This window comes from Nomascus leucogenys, chromosome 15 (genome assembly GCF_006542625.1).
Source record: "Nomascus leucogenys isolate Asia chromosome 15, Asia_NLE_v1, whole genome shotgun sequence".
Classification (NCBI taxonomy): Eukaryota; Metazoa; Chordata; class Mammalia; order Primates; family Hylobatidae; genus Nomascus; species Nomascus leucogenys.
The window spans coordinates 16,466,340-16,489,131 of record NC_044395.1 but is presented as its reverse complement, the minus strand read 5'-3'; the positions used below and the strand labels follow the sequence as shown (position 1 = coordinate 16,489,131).

The following is a 22,792-nucleotide window of genomic DNA, read 5'->3' as shown; positions in this document are numbered from 1 at the left end:
ACACTTTCACCACAGCACCCATTAAACTTTAAGCTACAGCACTGCCAAGAGACCAGCATACAAAAAAAAAAAATGACTTGCTCCCCCAGCAGAGTGAATCTCTCCATATCTGATGATAAGGAGGAGGCAGGGCTGCAGGGACAACTCAGATAGAATCCAAGGGCTCCCCTGGGGCACCTTTTAGTGCAATTTTGAGGGTAAATGGTCAAGTGCAGCAGCCACAGCCTGAAAAAACCACAACGGCCGGGGGGGCTCAGACTCCTCAAGCTATGTCTTCCCTGAGGTCAGCAGAGGTGCTAGCTGAGGCTAGGAGCAATCCAGAATAGGGAACAAGGTTGCCTATCAGATGTGCCCTGGGACAACTGTGCTAATGGGGCTGTAATTTGTCCCATTAGGAAACTTTCCTTTTATAAGCTTCTCCAAGAAAAGAGATAATGAGAATCCTGAAAAGGCTGTTTAAGGATGGGATGAAATTATTATATGAAGTGAATGGATCCAAGCAGTGCAAGGGTTAAACTGCATGGATGCTGTGGCTGCACCCAGGTCACCACTCCAGGGCGGCTCACTCCCCCAACTGCTGGGATTCTTGTACTCAGAGGACTCACAGTTGAGCTCTTTCAAAGGTTTTGCCTTCAGCAGAAGCAGCTGCCTCACCCAACTTCGCAGCCCCTCAATTCATAATACCCGTATTTTTCATGGCCCCTTTGCTCAATTCAGGATAATTCAGGATAACTTGGGAAGGTGATCCCAGGCTGAGAACTCCCCATGGCTCTGGCTGGGGCTCCTGATATGTCTCATCGCGGTTCACCTCTCTCTGCCTGATGCTGCCCCTCTCTCCCTTAGAGATGATGCTCCTGTACTTCCTCAGAGAGCCACCTGCCCAAATCTCCGTCTTTTTTTCCCAGAGAACCCGATGGATAGCAATGCACATTTACAGACACGAAGGTAACCACCAGAAAAAAAAAAAGTTGAAAAACTTAAAAGTTGTTTTCTCTAGGGAGAAGTGTAGGGGTGAAGCAAGGTAGAACAGGGGCTATTTTTATACAACCCTTCTATACGCATTGTTTTTAACATGCATGTATTACTTCCATCATTAAAACTTTTTTCATTTCGGCCAGGCATGGTGGCTCATGTCTGTAATCCCAGCACTTTGGGAGTCCAAGGTGGGCAGATCGCTTGAGCTCAGGAGTTCGAGACCAGCCTGGGCAACATGGTGAAACTCTGTCTCTACCAAAAATACAAAAATTAGTTGGGTGTGGTGGCGGGCGCATGCAATTCCAGCTACCTGGGAGGATGAGACAGGAGGATCCCTTGAGCCCAGGAGGGAGAGGTTGCAGTGAGCCAAGATCACACGATTGCATTCCAGCCTGAGCAACAGAGTGAGACTTCATCTAAAAAAAAAAAACCAACTTTTTCCGTTTGAATATTATAAGAATTTGATACTGTCACTCACCTTTTTAAAACTATTTGAATACTTCCTACAGCCCTAAGAAAATCCTCAAGAATCCCTAACATAGCTTGCAAATCCCTTCCGATCTGGCCCCTGCTGAGTTTCCTATCTCTTTTTTTTTTTTTTTTTTTTTGACAGGGTCTTGCTGTATTGCCCAGGCTGGAGCATAGTAGCACAATCATCGCTGACTGCAGCCTCGACCTCCTGAGCTCAAGTGATCTTCCCACCTCAGCCTCCCGAGTAGCTGAGACTACAGGTGAGCACCATCACACCTGGCTAATTCTTGTATTTTTTTGTAGAGATAGGGTTTCACCATGTTGCTCAGGCTGGTCTTGAACTCCTGGCCTCAAGCAATCTGCCTGCTTTGGCTTCCCAAAGTACCACATCTGGCGAATTTCCTATATTATTTCTTACACTCCTTGTTCTCCCTGTTACCTGCTGTTCTGGACTTTCCATTTCTCTTCCTCATCTCTGGGCTTCAAACATGCTGCTCCCTCTGTCTGGAACACTTTCCACTCCACCTGGTTCATTGCTGTTCCTCCATCAAATTTCAGCTTAGATGTCACCTGCTCATGGGGACCTTCTCTTCCCCACCCCACCCCAGACTATCTTAGATCCCTTCTATTACTCCCACGGCACCTGAACGTCTTCTCTCTTAGCATCAGTCTCCTGAAGTTATCTGGGGGGTTTTTTAGAGATGGGGTCTCATTATGCTGCCTAGGCTGGAGTGCAGTGGCTATTCACAGGCACAGTCACACTCACGCAGTCTCAAACCCCTGGGCTCAATCAATCCTCCTGCCTCAGCCTCCCGAGTAGCTAGGAATACAGGTGTATGCCATCATGCGGGGCATGGTTATGGGTTATGAAGTTATCTGTTTCATCTCCACATTTCCTTTTTTATCCAAGAGGACTATTTACCTTGTTACTCCTGCATTACTAGCACCCAGCATATAATTACAGTACAGTAGATAGAAAATATGTATTAAATAAGTGAATTTCATCAAAATGTTTTCTAGAGTCTCAGCTCTGTAATCTGCAACTTAGATAACCTGCCTGAGCCTTAGTTTGCTCAAGTATAAAATGGAAATAAAAATAATACTTACCTTAGAGGGTCGTTTTGAGAATTAAATAAGATATATCAGAAAAGCTCTTAGAACGGTGCTTGGATATAGTAAGCATTTGATTAACGCATGCTTAAACATAAAGAAAGGTTACATCAATTCACACTCATACCAGCAGACTTTGACACTATCACTCTTTACCCTGTTCAACATTGAGTCTCGTGTTTTTAAATATTTTTGTAAAGATTATAGGCAAAAAAAAATGGCGTCTTATGGATTTAAGTCAACATGTATTTTCAAGCCAACAAGTTTTGTCAATAAAATGGCTGCACCCTGCTGCTCCATGCCAGATCCACCATAAAGAAAGCAAATGTTCGGTGCATCTCCCTCTTCCTGTCAGAGCTTCTAGGGGAAGGAGGACCCCGCAATGTGGAGGCATATTGTATTACCATTACTTTTAATGGCAAAAACTGCAGTTACTTTTGTGCCAACCTACTACATGGTCTGGACAGCTAAATGTCATGTATTTTTCATGGCCCCTCCAGGTATTGTCAGAGTCCTCTTGTTTGGCCTTCTAGGAAGGCTGTGGGACCCAGCTTTCTTCCACCAATCCAGGTGGAGGCCTCTGCCGTGAACGTTTCCAAGTGAGGTAAAACCCGCAGGCCCAGAGGCCCCTCTACTTCCTGTGTGGGGTTCAGAAACCCTCTTCCACTCCCAGCCTCAGGTGCCTGCTTCAGAAAATGGTGAGTCTCTCTCTTATAAAGCCCTCCTTTTTCATCCTAGCGTTGGGAACAATGGCCCCAGCGTCCTTATCTCCAGCAGATGTTTTGAAAAAGTCATCTGTTTTGCTTTTTTTCCAGAAGTACTAAGTCTGCTGGCCTCCGCCATCTTAGTAAAGTAACTGTCCCATGAAAGAAAGATGCAGTCGGGCACTTGCTGGAGAGTTCTGGGCCTCTGCCTCTTATCAGGTGAGCAGGATGGAGTAGAAAGGGTGGTGTGTCTCCAGACCGCTGGAAGGCTTCCAGCCTTACCTGGCACTGCCTAGTGGCACCAAGGAGCCTCATTTACCAGATGTAAGGAACTGTTTGTGCTACGTTAGGGTGGGGGATTAGAGCTGGGGACTAAAGAAAAAGATAGGCCACGGGTGCCTGGGAGAGCGTTCGGGGAGCAGGCAAAGAAGAGCAGTTGGGGGGATCATAGCTATTGTGAGCAGAGAGGTCTCGCTACCTCTAAGAACGAGCTCATTCCAACTTACCCAGCCCTCCAGAACTAACCCAGAAGAGACTGGAAGAGCTAAGCTCCACTCCTTGTTTTGAGGAGACCAGATAGTTGCACCCAAACTCTGCACAGGGCATATATAGCAATTCACTATCTTTGAGACCATAAAACGCCTCGTAATTTTTAGTCCTTTTCAAGTGACCAACAACTTTCAGTTTATTTCGCTTTTTTGAAGCAAGATGGATTATGAATTGATAAATAACCAAGAGCATTTATATATCTCATATGAGATAAATAATACCAAAAAAAGTTGCCATTTATTGTCAGACGCTGTGTAAAGAAAAAATTTAGACGTGTTAACTGGTTTAATCCTACTTCCACCTAGGAAGAAAGGTGTTATATCCTCTTTTTAAAATTCTTTTTAATTTTGACTATATAAACTGATAAGTCCTCTCTACTTTACAGATTAAGAAATTGATACTCAAAAAAGTTAAATAACTTGTTTTGAACCACATAGTTAGTAAGTGCTGAAGCCAATCTGTGAGACCAGGACTGTTTGTACTCTAAATGGCTGCACCACATGAGGCAAAATGGCTCGTGATGGTTTTATTTCAAAGACCTAGAAAACACTATCACAGCTGGTGCCCCCGTCTCAGAGCCACAGCCATGATGTCTCCACTTCCTGCTTCATCTTGGGTTTCTCACATCTTGAATGTGCACACAAATCACCTGGGGATCTTGTTAAAAATGCAGCTTCTGTTTCAAAAGACCCAGACTGGAAACAGAGATTCCATATGACTAGTACGCTCTCAAGTTTATTAATCTGCTACTGGTCCTAGGAACATATTCAATAGTGAGGGGTAGGATGTGACTCCTGCAGGGAGTGGCCAGGCATTTTCTTGGAGACCTATGTTATAAAGTATGCTTTTCCTTAAAAAAAAGAAGGAGGAGGAGGGCCAGGTGCAGTGGCTTACACTTGTAATCCCAGCATTTTGGGAGACCAAAGTGGGAAGATCACTTGAGCTCAGGAGTTCAAGACCAGCCTGGGCAACATAGTGAAACCCCATCTCTGCAAAAAATTAAAAATTAGCCAGGCAAGGTGGCACACACCTATAGCCCCAGCTACTTGGGAGGCTGAGGCGGAAGGATCACTTGAGCCCAGGAGGTCGAGGCTGCAATAAGCCATGATCAAGCCACTGCACTCCAGCCTGGAGTGTCTCAAAATAAATAAATAAATAAATAAATAAATAAATAAATAATAAAAGAGAGAGTATCAAAGACCCAATCACCTCTAGACATCTGGCATCATAGGAATGTGCCCAATCTGCTCTGGGGATAGGAAAGTGGGGATCCCGTCTCCCGCTGTGTAGAGGTTTCAGTAAAAGAAAGGCCTAGGTGTTCAGAAAGCTTTCAGGCAATGCCAGGGAAATTGATCATTGTAATGAATCCAGGGTATTGCTGAGTGAGGGCATCCTGGAGGGCCCGGTGGAAATGTGGTCAGGCTCTTCAATGCACAGGCCCTAGTTGATGAGTAATCAGGGTTTCAAATATTTCCATCTGTGTCTCAAGCAAAAAATAAATGGAAAAACTGAACCACCAGAAAAGCAGAGCCAGAGATGGAACAAGAATCCCAGTGTTTACACCCAACCAAGAGCGTGTTTTTCTTCCACAGAGACCAATGTTCAAAATGGAGGCTTGGGGGCAAAATTCTTTTGCTATGTCTTTAGTCGTCCAAAAAATGGTCCTAACTTTTTCTGACTCCTGCTTGTCAAAAATTGTAGGCTCATAGTTAATGCTAGATGCTTCCTTCCTCTATTTCCTCCCAAATTTCCTGGGAACCCCTGGTCAATACCAGCAGTAAGTTCCACTGTTCTAGGGTGTAGAAATGGCTGTGACCCAGCAGCAACAGGGAAGGACATCAGATGTCGCCAGTGGTCATACTGCAACACAGCCCTTTTTCTGTTTAGGAATGCAGGTACCCACAACATTTACTAACACTTTTTTTTTCTTATTTATTTTCTAGTTGGCGTTTGGGGGCAAGATGGTGAGATATGCTTGCTTTCTTTCTTTTTTATGAAATCTCCCCATCATTCTTTGTAGTTATGAGTGGAGCTTTCTCCTAGGCCTACCACAGAACTTCCACAGGTGTCAGGAAAAGGAGTTTCTGCCATCTACCCCTTTGACTTTCCTCGCAAGTCTGGAGATATTTCTAGCCCAGAAGAGGGTAGAAACAGAGGCAGGAAATAATGAGTCTTAACTATACAAAAGAAAAATTGAGACTTAAATGAAGTTGAAAACACTAACAGTTTTCATTTGTTTGCATTTCATATTTGATGTGAGATTCTGCAGAGGAGATGTAGCCAGAATGCATGCACAGGATTACTCTGGATAAGCTGCTGGGGCAACATTTGGATGTGTGTTCAGAATCACATGTCTGAATACTCTGAATACATGTGTGTACATGTGTGTTTATGCGAGTGCACATGCATATGAGTGTGCCCGGCCTGAACTTACTCTCTCAACCACAGCAGTAGAGTCAGGAGTGTTCCAACTTTGGAAGCCCCTCTATTCAATCAACTCTTCCAAACTGAGTGAACCAATGTTGTATTTAATGGTAACCATGGCTGGACACCATGGCTCACACCTGTAATCCCAGTACTTTGGGAGGCCGAGGTGGGCAGATCACTTGAGGCCAGGAGTTCGAGACCAGCCTGGCCAACATGGTGAAATCCCGTCTCTACTAAAAATACCAAAATTAGCCAGACATGGTGGTGCACGCCTACAGTCCTAGCTACTCGAGAGGCTGAGGCAGGAGAGTCGCTTGAACCTGGGAGGCAGAGGTTGTAGTGAGCCAAGATCACACCACTGCACTCTAGCCTGGGCGACACATTGAGACTGTCTCAAAAATAAAATAAAGACAACCACTACGCCAGCCTAGATTCCGCCATGCTGCCTCATTTGTAGTGTCCTTAGGAGCCATTTTTGTAAATAGTCATCAGATAAGATGTAAGGCCCAAAACAGCTTTTTATATGCAGCCGAGGGTATTGGAAAATCCATTGTTTCCTAAGAGTTGAGGGAAGAGTCCCAACCCACGGGAGCAGGGTCTGATCTTCATTGCCGATAGAAACATTACTAATGGCTTCTTACTGTTTCCTTTTCAGGTAATGAAGAAATGGGTAAGAGGATTTCCACTCTATCTAGCAAAAGTTTTCAAATGTGGAATGAAATGCTCATAGAGTACGATAACAGTAACAAACACTGAGAACTAAAACTATTAAAGGGAAAATACAAGTATCTTTCAATGGGATCTGTATGAAACATGCCTGTATTTGTTGCTAGCTGTCATGTCAGATTATAGCTATGCATATATGCATCTCTGATCATACACATATGGATGTGGGTTGGAGCTACCATGTGTTTTTGCCTAAGCCATGAAATCTTTGAAGGCAGACAGTGACAGTGTCTCATTTACCTAGCCCAGTGTCTGGCACATAGTAGGTGCTCAATGAATATTTTCTGAATGAATAAATGAACAAACGTATGAACGCATTGCTAATTACCTCCCCTCAAGAAGCTGATGGTCTTGTGTGAGAGACAAATAATTGAAAATATAGTGAGTTGCATGTTATAATATGGGTAGATACAGAGTAAAATGATGTATAAAGAGGGGAGTGGTCAACTCTACTGAGTGTTATTGGGAAAGGTTCCCTGGGGGAGGTGATCCTTGAGCTGAATTTTAAAGGATAAGCTTATGTTTTAGGGAAGAAAAATATTTTATGCAGAAGAGATAAAGCTGTATAGTATGAGGGTAAGAGTCTAACTGAGCTAGATCAGAATGTTTGAATCTTGGCTGAACTCTCTACTTGCTGGGTGTGTTTGAGTAATTTACCTAACTTTTCTGTGCCATAGCATTATCATGGTACAATGGAAATAATAGTGCTACCTAACTTGTAGGGTTATGATGAGGACCAAATGAGTAATTTATTTAAGGCGCTTAGAACATTATCTGACATAAAAGGCAGTAGGAGGGCCGGGCATCGTGGCTCACACCTGTAATCCCAGCACTTTGAGAAGCCAAGGTGGGAGGATCACCTGAGGTCAGGAGTTCGAGACTGCCCTGGCCAACATGGTGAAACTCCATCTCTGCTAAAAATACAAAAATTAGCCAGGCGTGGTGGCAGGTGCCTGTAATCTCAGCTACTCAGGAGGCTGAGGTAGGAGAATTGCTTGAACCTGGGAGGCGGAGGTTGCAGTGAGCTGAGATTGTGCCATTGCACTCCAGCCTAGGCGACAGAGCAAGACTCTGTCTCAAAACAAACAAACAAACAGGCAGTAGGTGAATTTTAGCTATTAATACATGGAAAGCGTGCTGACTATAGATGATAAGCATTAAAGTTTACTGAGCATGTATGTTTTAGGCATTGCTCTAAATAGTTTACTTGAATTTCCTCATTTAATTCTTCTAACACCCCTACTGTACAGTTAAGGAAACAAAGGCTCAAATAAATACAAAAATAAACAAAATAAACAAAAATAAATAAACAGTCCAGTCCTGGAGATATAAATGCAGATTTAGGCCAAGTGCCGTGGTTCATGCCTATAATCCCGACACTTTGGGAGGCCAAGGCAGGAGGCTCGTTTGAGCTCAGAAGGTTGAGGCTGCATTGAGCAAAGATTGTGCCACTGTACTCCAGCCTCTGTGGCAGAGAAAGACCCTGTCTCTGAAAAAATTAATAAATAGAAATTTAAAAATAAAAAATTTTAATGCAGATTTATATGGTACCGAAGTTCATTGTCTTAACCATTATGAATACTGTCTCTGGATATGTATAAAATCTTTGTGAGCACACATATCTTTTTTTAATTTAACTTTCATTTTAAATTCAGGGGTACATGTGCAGGTTTGTTATATAGGTAAACTTGTGTCACGGGGGTTTGTTGTACAGATTATTTCATCACCCAGGCATTAAGCCTAGTACCCATTAGTTATTTTTCCTGATCCTCTCCCTCCTCCCACTGTCCACCTTCTGAGAGGTCCCACTGTGTGTCATTTCCCTCTGTGTTCAAGTGTTCTCATCATTTAGCTCCCACTTCTAAATGAGAACATGTGGTATTTGGTTTTCTGTCACTGTGTTGGTTTGCTAAAGATAATGGCCTCCAGTCCCATCCATGTTCCTGCAAAGGACGTGATCTCATTCTTTTTTATGGCTGCATAGTATTCCATGGTGTATATGCAGCACATTTTTTTTTATCCAGTCTACCACTGACAGACATTTAGGTTGATTCCATGTCTTTGCTATTGTGAATAGTGCACAATGAACATATGTGGAGCACATTTCTGTCTAAGTATAGACATCTAGATCCTTGTGTGAGCATGAGTTAAGTCTAAGCTCTGCTACTGAATTTGTGCCAATAAAAGTTGTGAGCAATTTTATTTACATTTTTTTCAAACACACCAAGCAGAGTATAATGTCTATGTACTTTATTTATGATTTCTAGTTCATTTAACATGTCTAAGAAGCATCCGTGTTGAAAAATTATTTATAAATTAAAATAATATAGACTATCTACTGTCCTTATACTCACCTCCCAATTATAAGCAGGTAGAAAAACCTGGAGAATGATTTGTTTACATTCTGTGCAGTCTTTGTCAGAGGGCTGCCGGAGCAACTGGGTCAGAGTTCAGTTCTGTTCTGGGAGTAGCAAGACCTCAAGAAGGAAAGGAGGAAAGGAAGTAACTTTTTATTGAGCACCTGCTATGTGTCATTCATTTTCACCTTCATAATCCATTTAATTTTCACAAAAACTTCGTGAGGTTGGTGTTTTATCTCCATTTCCCTGATAAAGAAGTTGAGGCTCAGCAAAGTTAAATGACTTGTCCTCGGTCACACAGACTAGGGCAGATCTAGGACTCAAACACAGGGCTTCTGACTCTTGAGTCCAGAGCTCTGTCCCTGACAGCGGCACCACCGCCTCTCCACTCTTCCAGCTATCATGTCCAGGCTGTAGCAGAACCCAGTGTTCCAGCCACAAGTTTTCCAGGAAATAAGAAAGGACTCCTAGCTCCACCTCCCAGGGCAAAAATGGCTGCTGTGGAAAACGTGGCTGGACCTATGAATGGCATTAGTGGTTTATTAGTTGATTTCAGTTGTCCACACTAATGGGCCTCCCTCTAACAAAAATAATTGAAAGCTGATTATGCTCAGATATAATGTAAAGTGAATCCACTTTTTATTGGAAGAACCATTCCCTCAAAACGTGTAGAGTATTTCACATTATTTAAAGGCAAATAGAGAGAAAATTATATGGAATAAGAAGAAAGATGTTTCTTCTCTATTATGAGGGACTCAGTTCTGAGAAAGGATTTCTGAATTGTAAGAAATAGGTAAGTCCACGAATCAGTGATTCAGTGGTGTGGAGAGCTTTATTTCTGAGAAGGCCAGTAGCGCTCCCTTCTGACAAGCAAATCTAAGACCTGGATGACAGATGACTTCCTGCATTTGGTTGGTTCTTTTGTCATTCATATCTATCTGTAATACAGTTCTGGCTAATGTAAGAGGATAAGCTTGAAGACCTCTGGAATTTTTTGGCTTTAGGAGTTGAAGGCTTTCTGAGCTTCAGTAGATCTGGATCTAGGAGCACATGCTGGTATATTCTGAATCCGATGTATCTGAGTTACATCTATGAGCTATTTAATAAATATATCTATGAGCTAAATCTCATAGGTTAAGCATGAACCTCACCTCCAAGACTTGGGGCTCCTAAATGGATGAGACCCTCTTTGGGAAGTCTTGTGGGCAGTGTCTAATTCCACTAGAAAAATTTTACCTACAATTTAAACTTAAATCAAGATATTTTCTTACTGCTGTTTCCTTTTTTCATTTTCAGGTGGTATGACACAGACACGTGAGTTTATTGGTCTTTTATTCATGCCCTGTCTGAGGATGCAGATTGGTGGGTAGATGAGAAGGAACTGATTGAGAGAGATTAACCCCAAGAACTGAGATCTTCCCAGCATTGCATTCTCAACCCCATTTTAGAAAGGTTCCAAATAGGGACTTCTGTGGGTTTTTCTTTACATCCAACTTACCCTTCCCAAGTCCCCATGTCCCTGCATAAACCCTAAAGCCACCTCTGAAAAGGTTCTCTAGTTCCCTTCAAGGTTCTCTAGTTCCCTTCATTCCACATATCTCCTCTTCCACACCCTCTAGCCAGTAGAGCTCCCTTCTGACAAGCAAATCTAAGACCTAGATGACAGATGACTTCCTGCATTTGGGTGGTTCTTTTGTCACTAATTTGCCTTTTCTAAAATTGTCCTGGTTTCTTCTGCCAATTTCCCTTCTTTCTCTCCAGCATATAAAGTCTCCATCTCTGGAACCACAGTAATAGTGACATGCCCTCAGTATTCTGGATCTGAAATAGTATGGCAACACAATGATAAAATCATAAAAAATTATGATGATCACCTGTCACTGAAGGAATTTTCAGAAATGGAGCAAAGTGGTTATTATGTCTGCTACCCCAGAGGGAGCAAACCAGAAGATGCGAGCTTTTATCTCTACCTGAGGGCAAGAGGTAATCCAGGTCTCCAGAACAGGCACCACCGGCTCTTTAGGGAGGACCATTCAAAAGGGCATTCTCAATGATTTCCCCTAACCCAGCTCACAGTGCCCTGGCATCTTTGCGCTTCCCCCCACACTCAATCCCAGGACTCTCTGGTACCACACAGCATCAGTGTTTTCTGGAATATAGATTGAACACCAGCATGAGGCTTCTGGGTAACCCCAGTCTGTGCAAGATCTAAAATAGCAACTCCCTAAGAGACAGGACTGGGTCATTTGCACTGCATCACACCCAGGTTCATGGCACACCAACATGAGTTTATCTAATGCTTCCTCCAGAGATAAATTTTTCAGAAAGGTTTGCAAAAAAGACTCAAGGCCACTATAATAAAATGGCATAAGCTAAGGTATAATAATAAAATAATAACAATACTTAACATTTATTGAGTTCTTATTAAGTCTCAAGCACTGTCTGTACCCAACACTTATCAAGGATTTTTTTTCATGTAATCCTCTCAACAACCATATGGGTTAAGTACCATTTTATTCCCATGAGTAAAGGGATGAGGAAACAGAGGGCTTGTGAGTTGAAAACACATTTCACGCTTCTCACAGCTAGTGAGTAATAAAGCTGGGTCTCAAACCCAGGGCTGTTTGACTCCAGTGCCTCTACCCACAGCCACCACTCTTTGCTTGTCAATGTTGTTCTAAACATATTGAATGGGGGGCTCTGGCCGTGGCAAGCGTGTGAGTAGTAAGGGGAGAATGGCCTTCAGGAGCTCCCTCCTCACCTCCAGTGCCTTGTGTTTTCCTTGCTTAGTGATTTCCCCTCTCCCCACCCCACCCCCGACAGTGTGTGAGAACTGCATGGAGATGGATGTGATGGCGGTGGCCACAATTGTCATAGTGGACATCGGCATCACTCTGGGCTTGCTGCTGCTGGTTTACTACTGGAGCAAGAATAGAAAGGCCAAGGCCAAGCCTGTGACACGAGGAGCGGGTGCTGGCGGCAGGCAAAGGGGTAAGGCTGTGGAGTCCAGTCAGAGGAGATTCCTGCCAAGGGGGATGACCAGCCTGGGCCAGGGTGGGTGGCAAGTCCACAGCTAGGTCAGAACAGCTTCTCTAGAGCTTCTATGCACAGCTTCTATTACTGCGATGACAAGATCTCAACAGAGGGTTTCAAATCTCACATCATTCCCCTCCTTCCCATCCTAGAAAAGTGCAAAAAAGTTTATGAACGTGGTGGGCTTCCTCACATGCCTGTGAATGCCTGCAGTCATCCGATTCCGTCCCTGAGCTGTGGGAAGAGAGACTTTGATATATTAGCTCCTGCCTTTTCCTTTCCCTTCCCCCATGGAGAGAAACAATGGGAGGATCTTGAGCTGAGGAAAGTCACAAAATGATGAGAAGAGTGTAGGGTCCTTAGAGACGAATGAAAGGACAAAAAGAGAAAGGACGTCTGAACAGAAAAGGGAGTGGTAGAGGAGAGAACAGTGGGGTTTGCCATTCTCTATCTGGGTCTCACTGGCACAGACAGTGCTGCAAGATTGGTTCCCTCATGGGAATGAAACATTTCCCCTCCTTCCTCCGCAGGACAAAACAAGGAGAGGCCACCACCTGTTCCCAACCCAGACTATGAGGTAACGTGGGATAGAAATGGGCCAGGACGCTGGAGGGGATGTCCCTCCAGGGGGGAAGGGAACAGATGGGATGGCCCATTTTGTCTACCAGATGCCTCAAAGCCCCTCACTCAGGGCTTCCATGACGACCCTCTATGTGCCACCTCTGCCTCCTTCATGGTAAAACAGGACTGTCTCAAAGGCTGCGTGGCTTCCACAACCATGGAGAGGTGGAAGCTTGCGGGAGACCTACTCCTCTTTCTCTGGCTTATTCATTGTCTGGGATACAGCCATGGAGAATATCATATATGCAAATTCTAACACAATAAATTCAGGGCTGATATTCCAACAGCATGCACCAGTATAGCGAGTTATTGAAATATTAAAATTGTATAAATATTATATAAAAGTTATTGAAATATTAAAATACTTCATTGGAAAATAGCCCCAAACTTTGCTCACCCCAACCCACCCTTACACACACACACACACACACACACACACACACACACACACACACGGCCAGACATCCCAGTCCCTCCCCCACGGGGCTGCCTCTTGAGTTGGGGTAACAAAGAGTTAATGCCTGGCATGGCAGAGGATCACCAGGATTGTTCTAGTTGATTGGTATGTGTGCACTACTAGTTGTTAAATATTTTCACTATCACACCTGGATATACTCAACAAATATTTGTTGAGCACCAGCCAAGCACATAGTATTTACTTTAGCTTAAGTGAATTATTTAGCACTGAAAGAAGCCCTGGAAGGTGGGTCTTTAAGTTCCTATTTTTGAGCTGGGAAAGCAGAGGCTCGCGGAAGGAGGTGACCAGCTCGAGTCTCCTACCGTCCGTGCCAAATTAGAATTCCAGCCTGCCTCCTGACTTCAAGTCCAAAGTTCTTCCCATGCACTAAAGCTAGATCTTCAGTGTCCTTTCTTAGGAGGTGCTTCCTCCTGCACCACTTACCACCCCCTCTCTATTTCACCCCCAGCCCATCCGGAAAGGCCAGCGGGACCTGTATTCTGGCCTGAATCAGAGACGCATCTGACCCTCTGGAGAACACTGCCTCCCGCTGGCCCAGGTCTGGCTCCTCTCCAGTCCCCCTGCGACTCCCTGTTTCCTGGGCTAGTCTTGGACCCCACGAGAGAATCGTTCCTCGGCCTCATGGTGAACTCGCGCCCTCCAGCCTGATCCCCAGCTCCCTCCTTCCTGCCTTCTCTGCTGGTACCCAGTTCTAAGACATTGCTGCTTCCTCTTCCTTTGAAGCATCATCAGTAGTCACACCCTCACAGCTGGCCTGCCCTCTTGCCAGGATATTTATTTGTGCTATTCACTCCCTTCCCCTTGGATGTAACTTCTCCGTTCAGTTCCCTCCTTTTCTTGCATGTAAGTTGTCCCCCATCTCAAACTATTCCATCTACTTTTCTATCGCCGTCCCCTTTTGCAACCCTCTCTGGGGATGGACAGGGTAAATGTTGACAGAGGCCCTGCCCCGTTCACAGATCTTGGCCCTGAGCCAGCCCTGCGCTCCTCCCTCCCCCCACACTCCCCACCAACCCCCTAATCCCCTGCCCCCTCCACCCACCCCCCCCCCCCGCCCTGTCTCCACTGTAGGCCACTGGATGGTCATTTGCATCTCCATAAATGTGCTCTGCTCTCTCAGCTGAAAGAGAAAAAAATAAACTGTATTTGCCTGCAAGAGTTGCTGTCCCTGTTTTCTGAGAGACCCTCAGAGGCTGCCTTAACTCCCAAGACCATTCAGGCTTTCACTAACTTTGACTAAATTCTCAGTTATGACCCCAGATGCGAGCACTCTCTGTTTCCACAGCTGGTAGGGCCGTTACCTGAAGCTCTCTTTAGAGAGGGCATAAGGGAATAAGAAAAAAGAGAGAGAGAGAGAGTGAAGGGAGGGGAAAGAAAAGAAAAAGAGAGAGAAAAAATAAAAGGAAAGGGAAAGAAGGGAGGGATTGAGGAAGGGAAGAAAGAAAGAGGATGGGAGGGAGAGAAAGAAAGAAAGTTTCACCAACTTCTCTCTGAGGAAAACATCAAAGGTGGCAGAGAATGACTGATGGGTCCCTGATGGAGTGGTTGGTAGAAAATGGGCAAGACAGAAACAGGCCTTGAAAGACAGATGAAGGTACGGAAGAGGACGGTGGCGGTGGAAGCCGGGCTTGGGGATGGGACACAGGTTTCCACAAGCTGCCAGGAAAAGCTGCCGAGCCAGGGCTGGGGAAGTGAAGGAGGGAGGTGTCTCAAGCAGGCACACCCCCACCCTGAGGCAGCCGCCTGCAGCCAGAGGCGGGCTGTGGTTAAGCAGCGCAGGATGTGGGCTGCACTGCTAAGCGGGGCTCCTAGGAGTGAGGGTGGGAGAGGTACAGCGGCAGCTGGGCGGAGGCCAGTGTGAGAGCGCTTTGTTCTCAGTCTCCCACAGCACACTCTGCTTGCAGAGAGAGGAGGCTGGAGCATCCAGGAACTGTCCTAATCCAGCTCAAACCAGCGGGCTGTCTTCTCTCCCTCTCTGCACTCAGAAATCTCCCTGCTGACAGCAGGGCGATTTATGAGTGCGACTACCACTAAAAAGGCCGTTTGTGACCAGCAGCCTCCACGTACTGTTCCCCCTCAGCCTTGGGCTGTACCTACAGCTTCTGTTTGTTTTTGGTTCCTGTTGAAGAGTCACTTCCTTCACTCTAAGCATCAACACGTAGGCTCAGATGACACCTCCATGATGTTGTCCATCACTAGCTGCTGATCAGCAGGCTGGCCCAGGGATGGCAGCTTTCTCCCAAGTATACTTGATTGTGCCCTGTCAAGGGGAGGCATGGCTCAGTGTAATACAGGCAATAACAGCTAACATGTATTGAGCATTTACTCAATACATGCTTCAGAAATTGTACATAGCACTTTACCTGCATTATCTCATTTAATCTTTATGTTGACACAAGAAGTTAGATGTCATCCTGATTTTACAGACGAGGATACTGAGGCTCAGAGAGATCAAGTCATTGCCCAAGTCACAGATGGGGTGGGGCAGAGCTGGAACTAGCAGCCAATTCTAATGGTCAGAGCATCTACTCATTACTGACTGTGATCATAAAGAATGTTCCCCATTGTCACACACCAGGGCCCGTTGGGGGTGTGGGGGGCAAGGGCAGGAAGAGCATTAGGACAAATACCCAACGCATGAGGGGCTTAAAACTTAGGTAATGGGTTGATAGGTGCAGCAGATCACCATGGCACATGTATACCTATGTAACAGACCTGCGCATTCTGCATATGCATCCCAGAACTTAAAGTAAAATTTTAAAATAAAAATTTTAAAAAAGAATGTGTGGGGCACAGTGGCTCACGCCTGTAATCCCAGCACTATGGGAATCCAAGGCAGGTGGATCATGAGGTCAGGAGTTCGAGACCAGCCTGGCCAACATAGTGAAATCCTGTCTCTACTAAAAATACAAAAAATTAGCCAGGCATGGTGGTGGGTGCTTATAATCCCAGCTATTTGGGAGGCTGAGGCGGGAGAATCACTTGAACCCAGAAGGCAGAAGTTGCAGCAAGCGGAGATCGTGCCATTGCACTCCAGCCCAGGCAACAGTGCAAGACTCCGTCTCAAAAAAAAAAAAAAAAGTTTCTCATTTTCCTGACTTAAAACTCTGTATTTAATTGTTTATGCATTCCTTCAATGAGTGCTTTTCTAATCACTCATGTGGCTATCAGCACTTTGCTAACTGCTAAGAGGGTATCAATAAACAGTTCTTGTCTTCAAGGAGCTTGCAATTATATAAAAGAGGTCAAGCATGCAAAAAGTTAAACAACAACACAAGAACAAATTATGTAATTAAGCACTCGTGGGTTACAGACAGTGTTGCAGGTACTCAGAGGCAGAGAAAGCTCCATGGAGGAAAGACTTTATCTAGGCCTTGAAGGGAAGGATGAATAGAACTTGGAGATAAAGAAGGTACTCCAGGCCAGGCATGGTGGCTCACACCTGTAATCCCAGCACTTTGGGAGGCCCAGGCAGGTGGATCATGAGGTCAGGAGTTCAAGACCAGCCTGACCAACATAGTGAAACCTCGTATCTACTAAAAATACAAAAATTGGCCGGGCATGGTGGCATGTGCCTGTAGTCCCAGCTACTCGGGAGGCTGAGGCAAGAGAATCGCTTGAACCTGGGAGGCAGGGGTTGTGTGGGTGAGCCAAGATTGTGCCACTGCACTCCAGCCTGGGCAACAGAGAGAGACTCCATCTTAGAAAAAAAAAAAAAAAAGAAGAAGGCACTCCAGACTGCAGAGAAGTTTATGAACAAAGACTTCCAGGCAACCAGCTCCTCGCTAGAGAAGCAAATTGGCTTAAGTAAAGAAGAAGGAAAGTGGCTATTTGAGGGCACATGCTATGCTCAGGTCCTTTCTCAAGTTCTAGCCGTGCCTTACTTACTCACTCCTTAATGTAGCATGCAAAGTAGGTATTATTTTATCAGTTTCTCAAAAGAGAAAACTGACTTTCAGCAATACTAGGTAACTTCCTTAAGGTACCACAGCAAGGAAGTGAAGGCCCTGGAACCTAAACCCAGATCCTCTGGCACACTCTCCCACAAATGTCTGATTCTGCTTTGCTGAAATACAGTGAGTATGGCAGGTCCCCCAAACTACATCCTAGGACCTTGTGGTTCCTGGCTGTGCCTGGCCACGTCAAAGCAGGGAGGCTGACAATCTCTGTCCCTTCTTGGCTCCCTCTTCCACTCCCCTGAGTGGCTGGGCCACACTTTCAGTGCTCCTCTCAAAAGGCCACCCAATTCCTGCTCTCCTCACTGTGAGCAGCTGAGGGCAACTCCAGCTTCATGGAGAACAGAGAACAGGCCCACGGGGCCTGCAGCCAACCCCTTACCTACTCCCTCACCTGCTTCCTCACCTGCCCTACCTGCCCCAAGGATGGGAATTTTCCCACTCACCTAAAACCTCGATAGCCTCCCCTTTTTTCTGCTCCAGGGTCTTATGACATCACCTCTGCCTCTCCCCAGTATTACCCAACTGTCCCCTTTAACTTGATCTTTCCCCTCCACTGCATGCCCACATCTCTCCCATGCTAAGATAAGCTCTCCCTTGACCCTGCATGCCTCCTGCCCAGATACCTCCCTTTCTCTCTCTGCCTTTTTAAGTCCCAAAGAGAAGTCTACTAGGCCAACTTCCTCATTTCCCTCCAATCCTCAGCCCTCTACAGTCAGGCTTCCTCCTCTACCACTCCAGAAACTCTCAAAAACATCACAGTGCCCTCCTTCTTGCCAAATCAAAGAAGCACTCCATGAGCCTTTCAAGAGCAGACCTCTTGGAGGTATGTGAAAGATTGACTGCTCACTTCCTTGGCTTCCATGACATCCTCTGCCCCTCCTTACCTCTCTTGAAATTCCTCCTCCACCTGCTCCTTAAACACTGGTGTTCCTCGAGGTTCTGTTCTCATTCCAATACCCTTCACACTTCACCTTTTTTTCTTACTTCCCCATATCTCTATCCCCAGACCTGACCAGATCAGATATCCTCTTAGGCTTTAGACATATTCTGGATGTATCCATTTGGGAGCCCACCGACTTCACAGACATTTCAAATTTGAGATGTTCAAAACTGAAGTCACCATTCCACCCCCACCCACCCCCAGTCCCTCAAACTGTCTCCTCAACCTGCATGATCTTCCCCAGTGAAGGGTACCACCACTTACACAGTGCTACTGGATCAGAAACCCTGGAATTGGCCTGGATGCCTCCTGCACCCTCATTTTCCACATCCAAGTGGCATTCCCTAAATAGCTCTTCAAACTGATTTCTCTCTGTTTCTGCCTCCAGAATTATGTGTGCCATATCACTTCCTGCTTGAAGCTCTTCAAGGATGCATTACCTCATACAGGAAAAAGCCCATACGCCCTACTTAGCCTTACACTCCAGGTCTTCTGCCTTTGGAACCTTAACATCTCTCCCTTATTTCTAACACTCTGCAACTTGAACTTCATGCTCTAGTAAAACTAAACCTCTTGCAATTCTCCCTGCTCTCCACCTCCGTGCTGTCTCTCCCCTGTCTTTGCTCATGCTTTCTTCTCTGCCTAGACTGTTCTTTCCTTGCCTCCACTTTTCTTTTCTTTTTCTTTTTCTTTTTTTTAGTCAAGCAGACTTTATTTGAGCAAAGAAAATTTATGAATCGGGCAGCACTCTGAACCTTTACGCAGCACTCGGAACCAGTAAAGGTTCAGAGTGCTCCACCCAGCAACATGGGGAGGCCGAATTTATTGGAAGTAACACACGGAAACAGTTTGATGGGGTACAGCTCAGCATTTGCCTTATATGGACACGGTCTGATCAGTTGGCAGCCTGTGACTGGTTAAAGCACAGCAGCTGTGACTTGCTGAGATTCAACTATTTGTTATAAGAATATAGTCTCCGTTGGGAGGCAGTTTACTTAAATACTAAGTTAGGTTGCAGTTCAACAGATATGCCAGCAGCTTTGGGCCAAATTTAATTTAAACATTTCTGCCTTCTGGTCAGAGTCTCAATTTTGAGAGATTGACCAAAACCTTGGCCCCTGACTCCATTTTCTGTCACCATCATAACGGACTTGTTTTGTTTCAATATTGAATTCACAATTCACAACTTCACCTTAGTTGGATGAATCTTTATGCTTTCTCCATGTTTTTGTTATTCTAACCCTAATAGACCAGTTGATGTATAAAGAATGGCTGCACAGAAGCACTTAAGACTTCCCAGGGGAAGCAACACATCAAAGAGACAATTATTGTTTTTTTTTTTTTTAAGATGGAGTCTCGCTCTGTCACCCAGGCTGGAGTGCAGTGGCACAATCTTGGCTCCCTGCAACCTCCACCTCCTGGGTTCAAGCAATTCTCCTGCCTCAACCTCCTAAGTAGCTGGGATTACAGGCACCCGCCACCAAAACTGGCTAATTTTTGTATTTTTAGTAGAGATGGGGTTTCACCATGTTGGCCAATCTGATCTTGAACTCTTGTCCTCAAGTGATCTGCCTGCCTCGGCCTCCCAAAGTGCTGGAATTACAGGCATGAGCAACTGTGCCCGGCCAGCCATATGATGGCTATGAGTAGACAATGCCAAGAAACTGAAGTACACTCCTTATCAGGAGTTTCCACAAAAAACTAGTCAAAATCAAACAACTCAAAGTCCATGCAATAAAGATAGTTCAGTAGCATTTGAGTCCAGCTGGTCAGTCTTGGTTCAGGAGATGATAGCGATTAGGGCTACAGTTCACTACAAAAAGACCTGATTTAAACTCACTCCATTAAATGAGAGAGCTATATTAGAGAGGTCTCAGAGACCTCCACCCAGCAACAGTGGACAAGCAGTGTTTATAAACAGAAAACGGAAGTGGCATTGGATATAGCCTGATCGGTTGCAGGTCAGCCTTTGCCTAATTTAGACACATCTGATCAGTCTGCAGTCGGCCCCTGGCTGAAAGCTGGCTGCTATGATTGGAGGAGACTTCCTTTCTTCTTACAAAAATACACTCTCAGGTCAGGTTGTAGTTTGTTTACATATTAAATGAGGTTACATCCCAGTCAAATCCTCCCTACAAAGTATCCCCTATTCTGACCTCTATCACCACAGACTAGTTTTTCTGGTTTTTCAGCTTTAAATAAATGGAATCACATAATAAAAAAAAAAAAAGAAGAAGAAGAAGAAGAGAAAAAAGGAGGTTGCAGTTCACTAAATCGCAGCATTTTGGAACAAATTTAATTTTTTTTTTTTTTTTTGGACGGGGTCATGCTCTGTCACCTAGGCTGGAGGAGTGCAGTGGCACAGTCTCGGCTCACTGCAACCTCCACCTCCTGGGTTCAAGTGATTCTCCCCCCTCAGCCTCCCAAGTAGCTAGGACTACAGGCACCCCCCACCATGCACAGCTAATTTTTGTATTTTCACTAGAGACGGGGTTTCACCATGTTGGCCAGGCTGGTCTCGAACTCCCGACCTCAGATGATCTGCCCACCTCAGCCTCCCAAAGTGCTGGGATTACAGGCGTGAGCCACCACGCCCAGCCTGGAACACATTTAATTTAGCAGAACTTACTCCCTGTGCCCAGAGGAGGTGGGGGCAAGAGTTGCTTCCCATGACGAGTGCACCTGATGAGAAGGCAGCTCCAGATGACTCAAAGGAAAACCAAGAATCAGGAGAGAAAGAAAAGCGCAGTTCTTGCCTACTTCAGGGGAGGACCCCAAACTCCTGGTTAATAGTAGGGGCCTGCTTCCCTGTGCACCCCAGCTCCCTCTCCACCATGCAGTCGCCTCCTGGGCCTGGGGACCACAACTTGGGGCCTCCTCTAAGTCCCAGAGTTCGTGAAGTCAGATGCCGCCCAGCTGAAGTGGTTTGGGCCTTGTGACAGCACCAGATCCAGGGCGAGGTTGCGCTGCTGGTTCTCAGAGTACACGGGCCGGTAGCCCTGCAGCTGCAGCGCGCCACCACACACCTCCTGCACATGCGAAGGGCAGCAGGTGGCGAAGACCTTGGTGAAGGGCAGCGCATGGCACCGGGCCTGGGAGACGTTGAGCTCATTCCTAGACAAAGTCTAGAAGGCCTCAAGTGGCCAGCCAATCCCTGATCCATGGGTGATGTTGTGGATCCAGGCCTCGAGCTGCGGCATGACTCACCTTGCCTCCACTTCTCACATGACTTCTATTCATGCATCAAAACTAAACAGATGATGATTTTCTCCAGGAAGCTTTCAAAATCCCTCCCAGATGAGGCTAAAAGCCGCTACTCCTTGGTACCAAACAACTCATAACTCTATAACTCTGTCATATTCCTGCCATCATATTAGATGTATCTGTATGTTTAATGAAAGGATGCATGACAAATGGATGGGTGGATGGGTGAATGAATGGATGGATGGATGATGGGTAGATGAATGGATGAATAGATGATGGATGGATGAATTTTTTCACTACTAGATATGAGGACAGAATCTGTATTTTTCTTTGATATACCAGCTCCTACATAGTTCAGAGCCTAGTTCATAATATATCCTCAATAAATGTTGACATGAACTAACCTTGAAGATGATGCTGATGGAACTTCCACAGAAGACCAATAAGATACCGATGGGAAATCCAGATATTACTAACAACGATAGAAAAATAATCAAAATGAGCATACTAAAAACTTGCAAGCACAGCGTCCCTACTCAAAGGAACTTGCTATTCCTCCAACTCTTTGGCTTGGATTGATGTCTAGGAACAGCCAGCTAAAATCAACCTCATCCTAGGCAAAGATACTTTGGTTGGCAGTAGGGAATAAGAGAAAAAGTTTGGTATGGAATGAGAAGAGGTAAGAGCTTTCTTTACTGGGCGAACCCATAGTTATAGATTATTCGGAAAGGGAAGCTATCTAAAAACCAAGAGTCCCTTTTCAGATATGTTGACCCTTAGTTCCTTCAGACATCCCTGGTACAAGTCTTGGCCCCATCCTAGAGCTGGGACATGATTAGGAGACAAAGATCTGCCCCCCTGGCATTTGCCCATTCCCTAGTCCTGTAGTACAAGCAACTAGATATAATGACAAAAATATTTCCCAACTTTTTCCAATGAGTTCTCGAGCTATTTAACCCTGAGCACTTATTTTATCTAAGAATACCTCAAAATGGAAGAATTGGAGGTGATGCTGAGAAGCCAGGGAAACCCTGATAACTCAGAGGCAATTCCAACATTGCAGTGTAATTATCACTGCATCATCACACCCTGTTGACTCAACAGGCTATCGACTCAGGGGTTCTATTTACCCTAATCCCATATTCCTCCTCCCAAATTTAAAGCTGACCAGAACAACAGGTCTCTTAAGTCCCTCTTTAGCTAAGAATTTCTAGCCCTGAGAAATGCAAAGCAAA

General features: G+C 45.2%; 1 protein-coding gene across 1 annotated transcript; it reads left to right on the top strand.

Annotated features, from left to right (window-relative positions):
- The first annotated feature begins 3,207 nt into the window (after positions 1-3,207).
- CD3E (CD3e molecule) lies at positions 3,208-14,612 on the top strand. Its single transcript, XM_003253227.3, has 9 exons — positions 3,208-3,254; positions 3,372-3,479; positions 5,753-5,773; positions 6,892-6,906; positions 10,619-10,636; positions 11,084-11,305; positions 12,146-12,313; positions 12,886-12,932; positions 13,903-14,612. Exons 2-9 carry the CDS (start codon positions 3,431-3,433, stop codon positions 13,957-13,959), a joined length of 597 nt encoding a protein of 198 aa, XP_003253275.1. The 5' UTR covers positions 3,208-3,254; positions 3,372-3,430; the 3' UTR covers positions 13,960-14,612.
- The last annotated feature ends 8,180 nt before the right edge of the window (positions 14,613-22,792 follow it).

Excerpts from the sequence above, each read along its gene's own strand:
- CD3E (XM_003253227.3), top strand. The coding sequence starts at position 3,431 with ATGCAGTCGGGCACTTGCTGGAGAGTTCTGGGCCTCTGCCTCTTATCA. Across the intron at positions 3,480-5,752 it reads GGGCCTCTGCCTCTTATCAG|TTGGCGTTTGGGGGCAAGAT; the intron begins GTGAGCAGGATG and ends TTTATTTTCTAG. Across the intron at positions 12,933-13,902 it reads TTCCCAACCCAGACTATGAG|CCCATCCGGAAAGGCCAGCG; the intron begins GTAACGTGGGAT and ends TTTCACCCCCAG.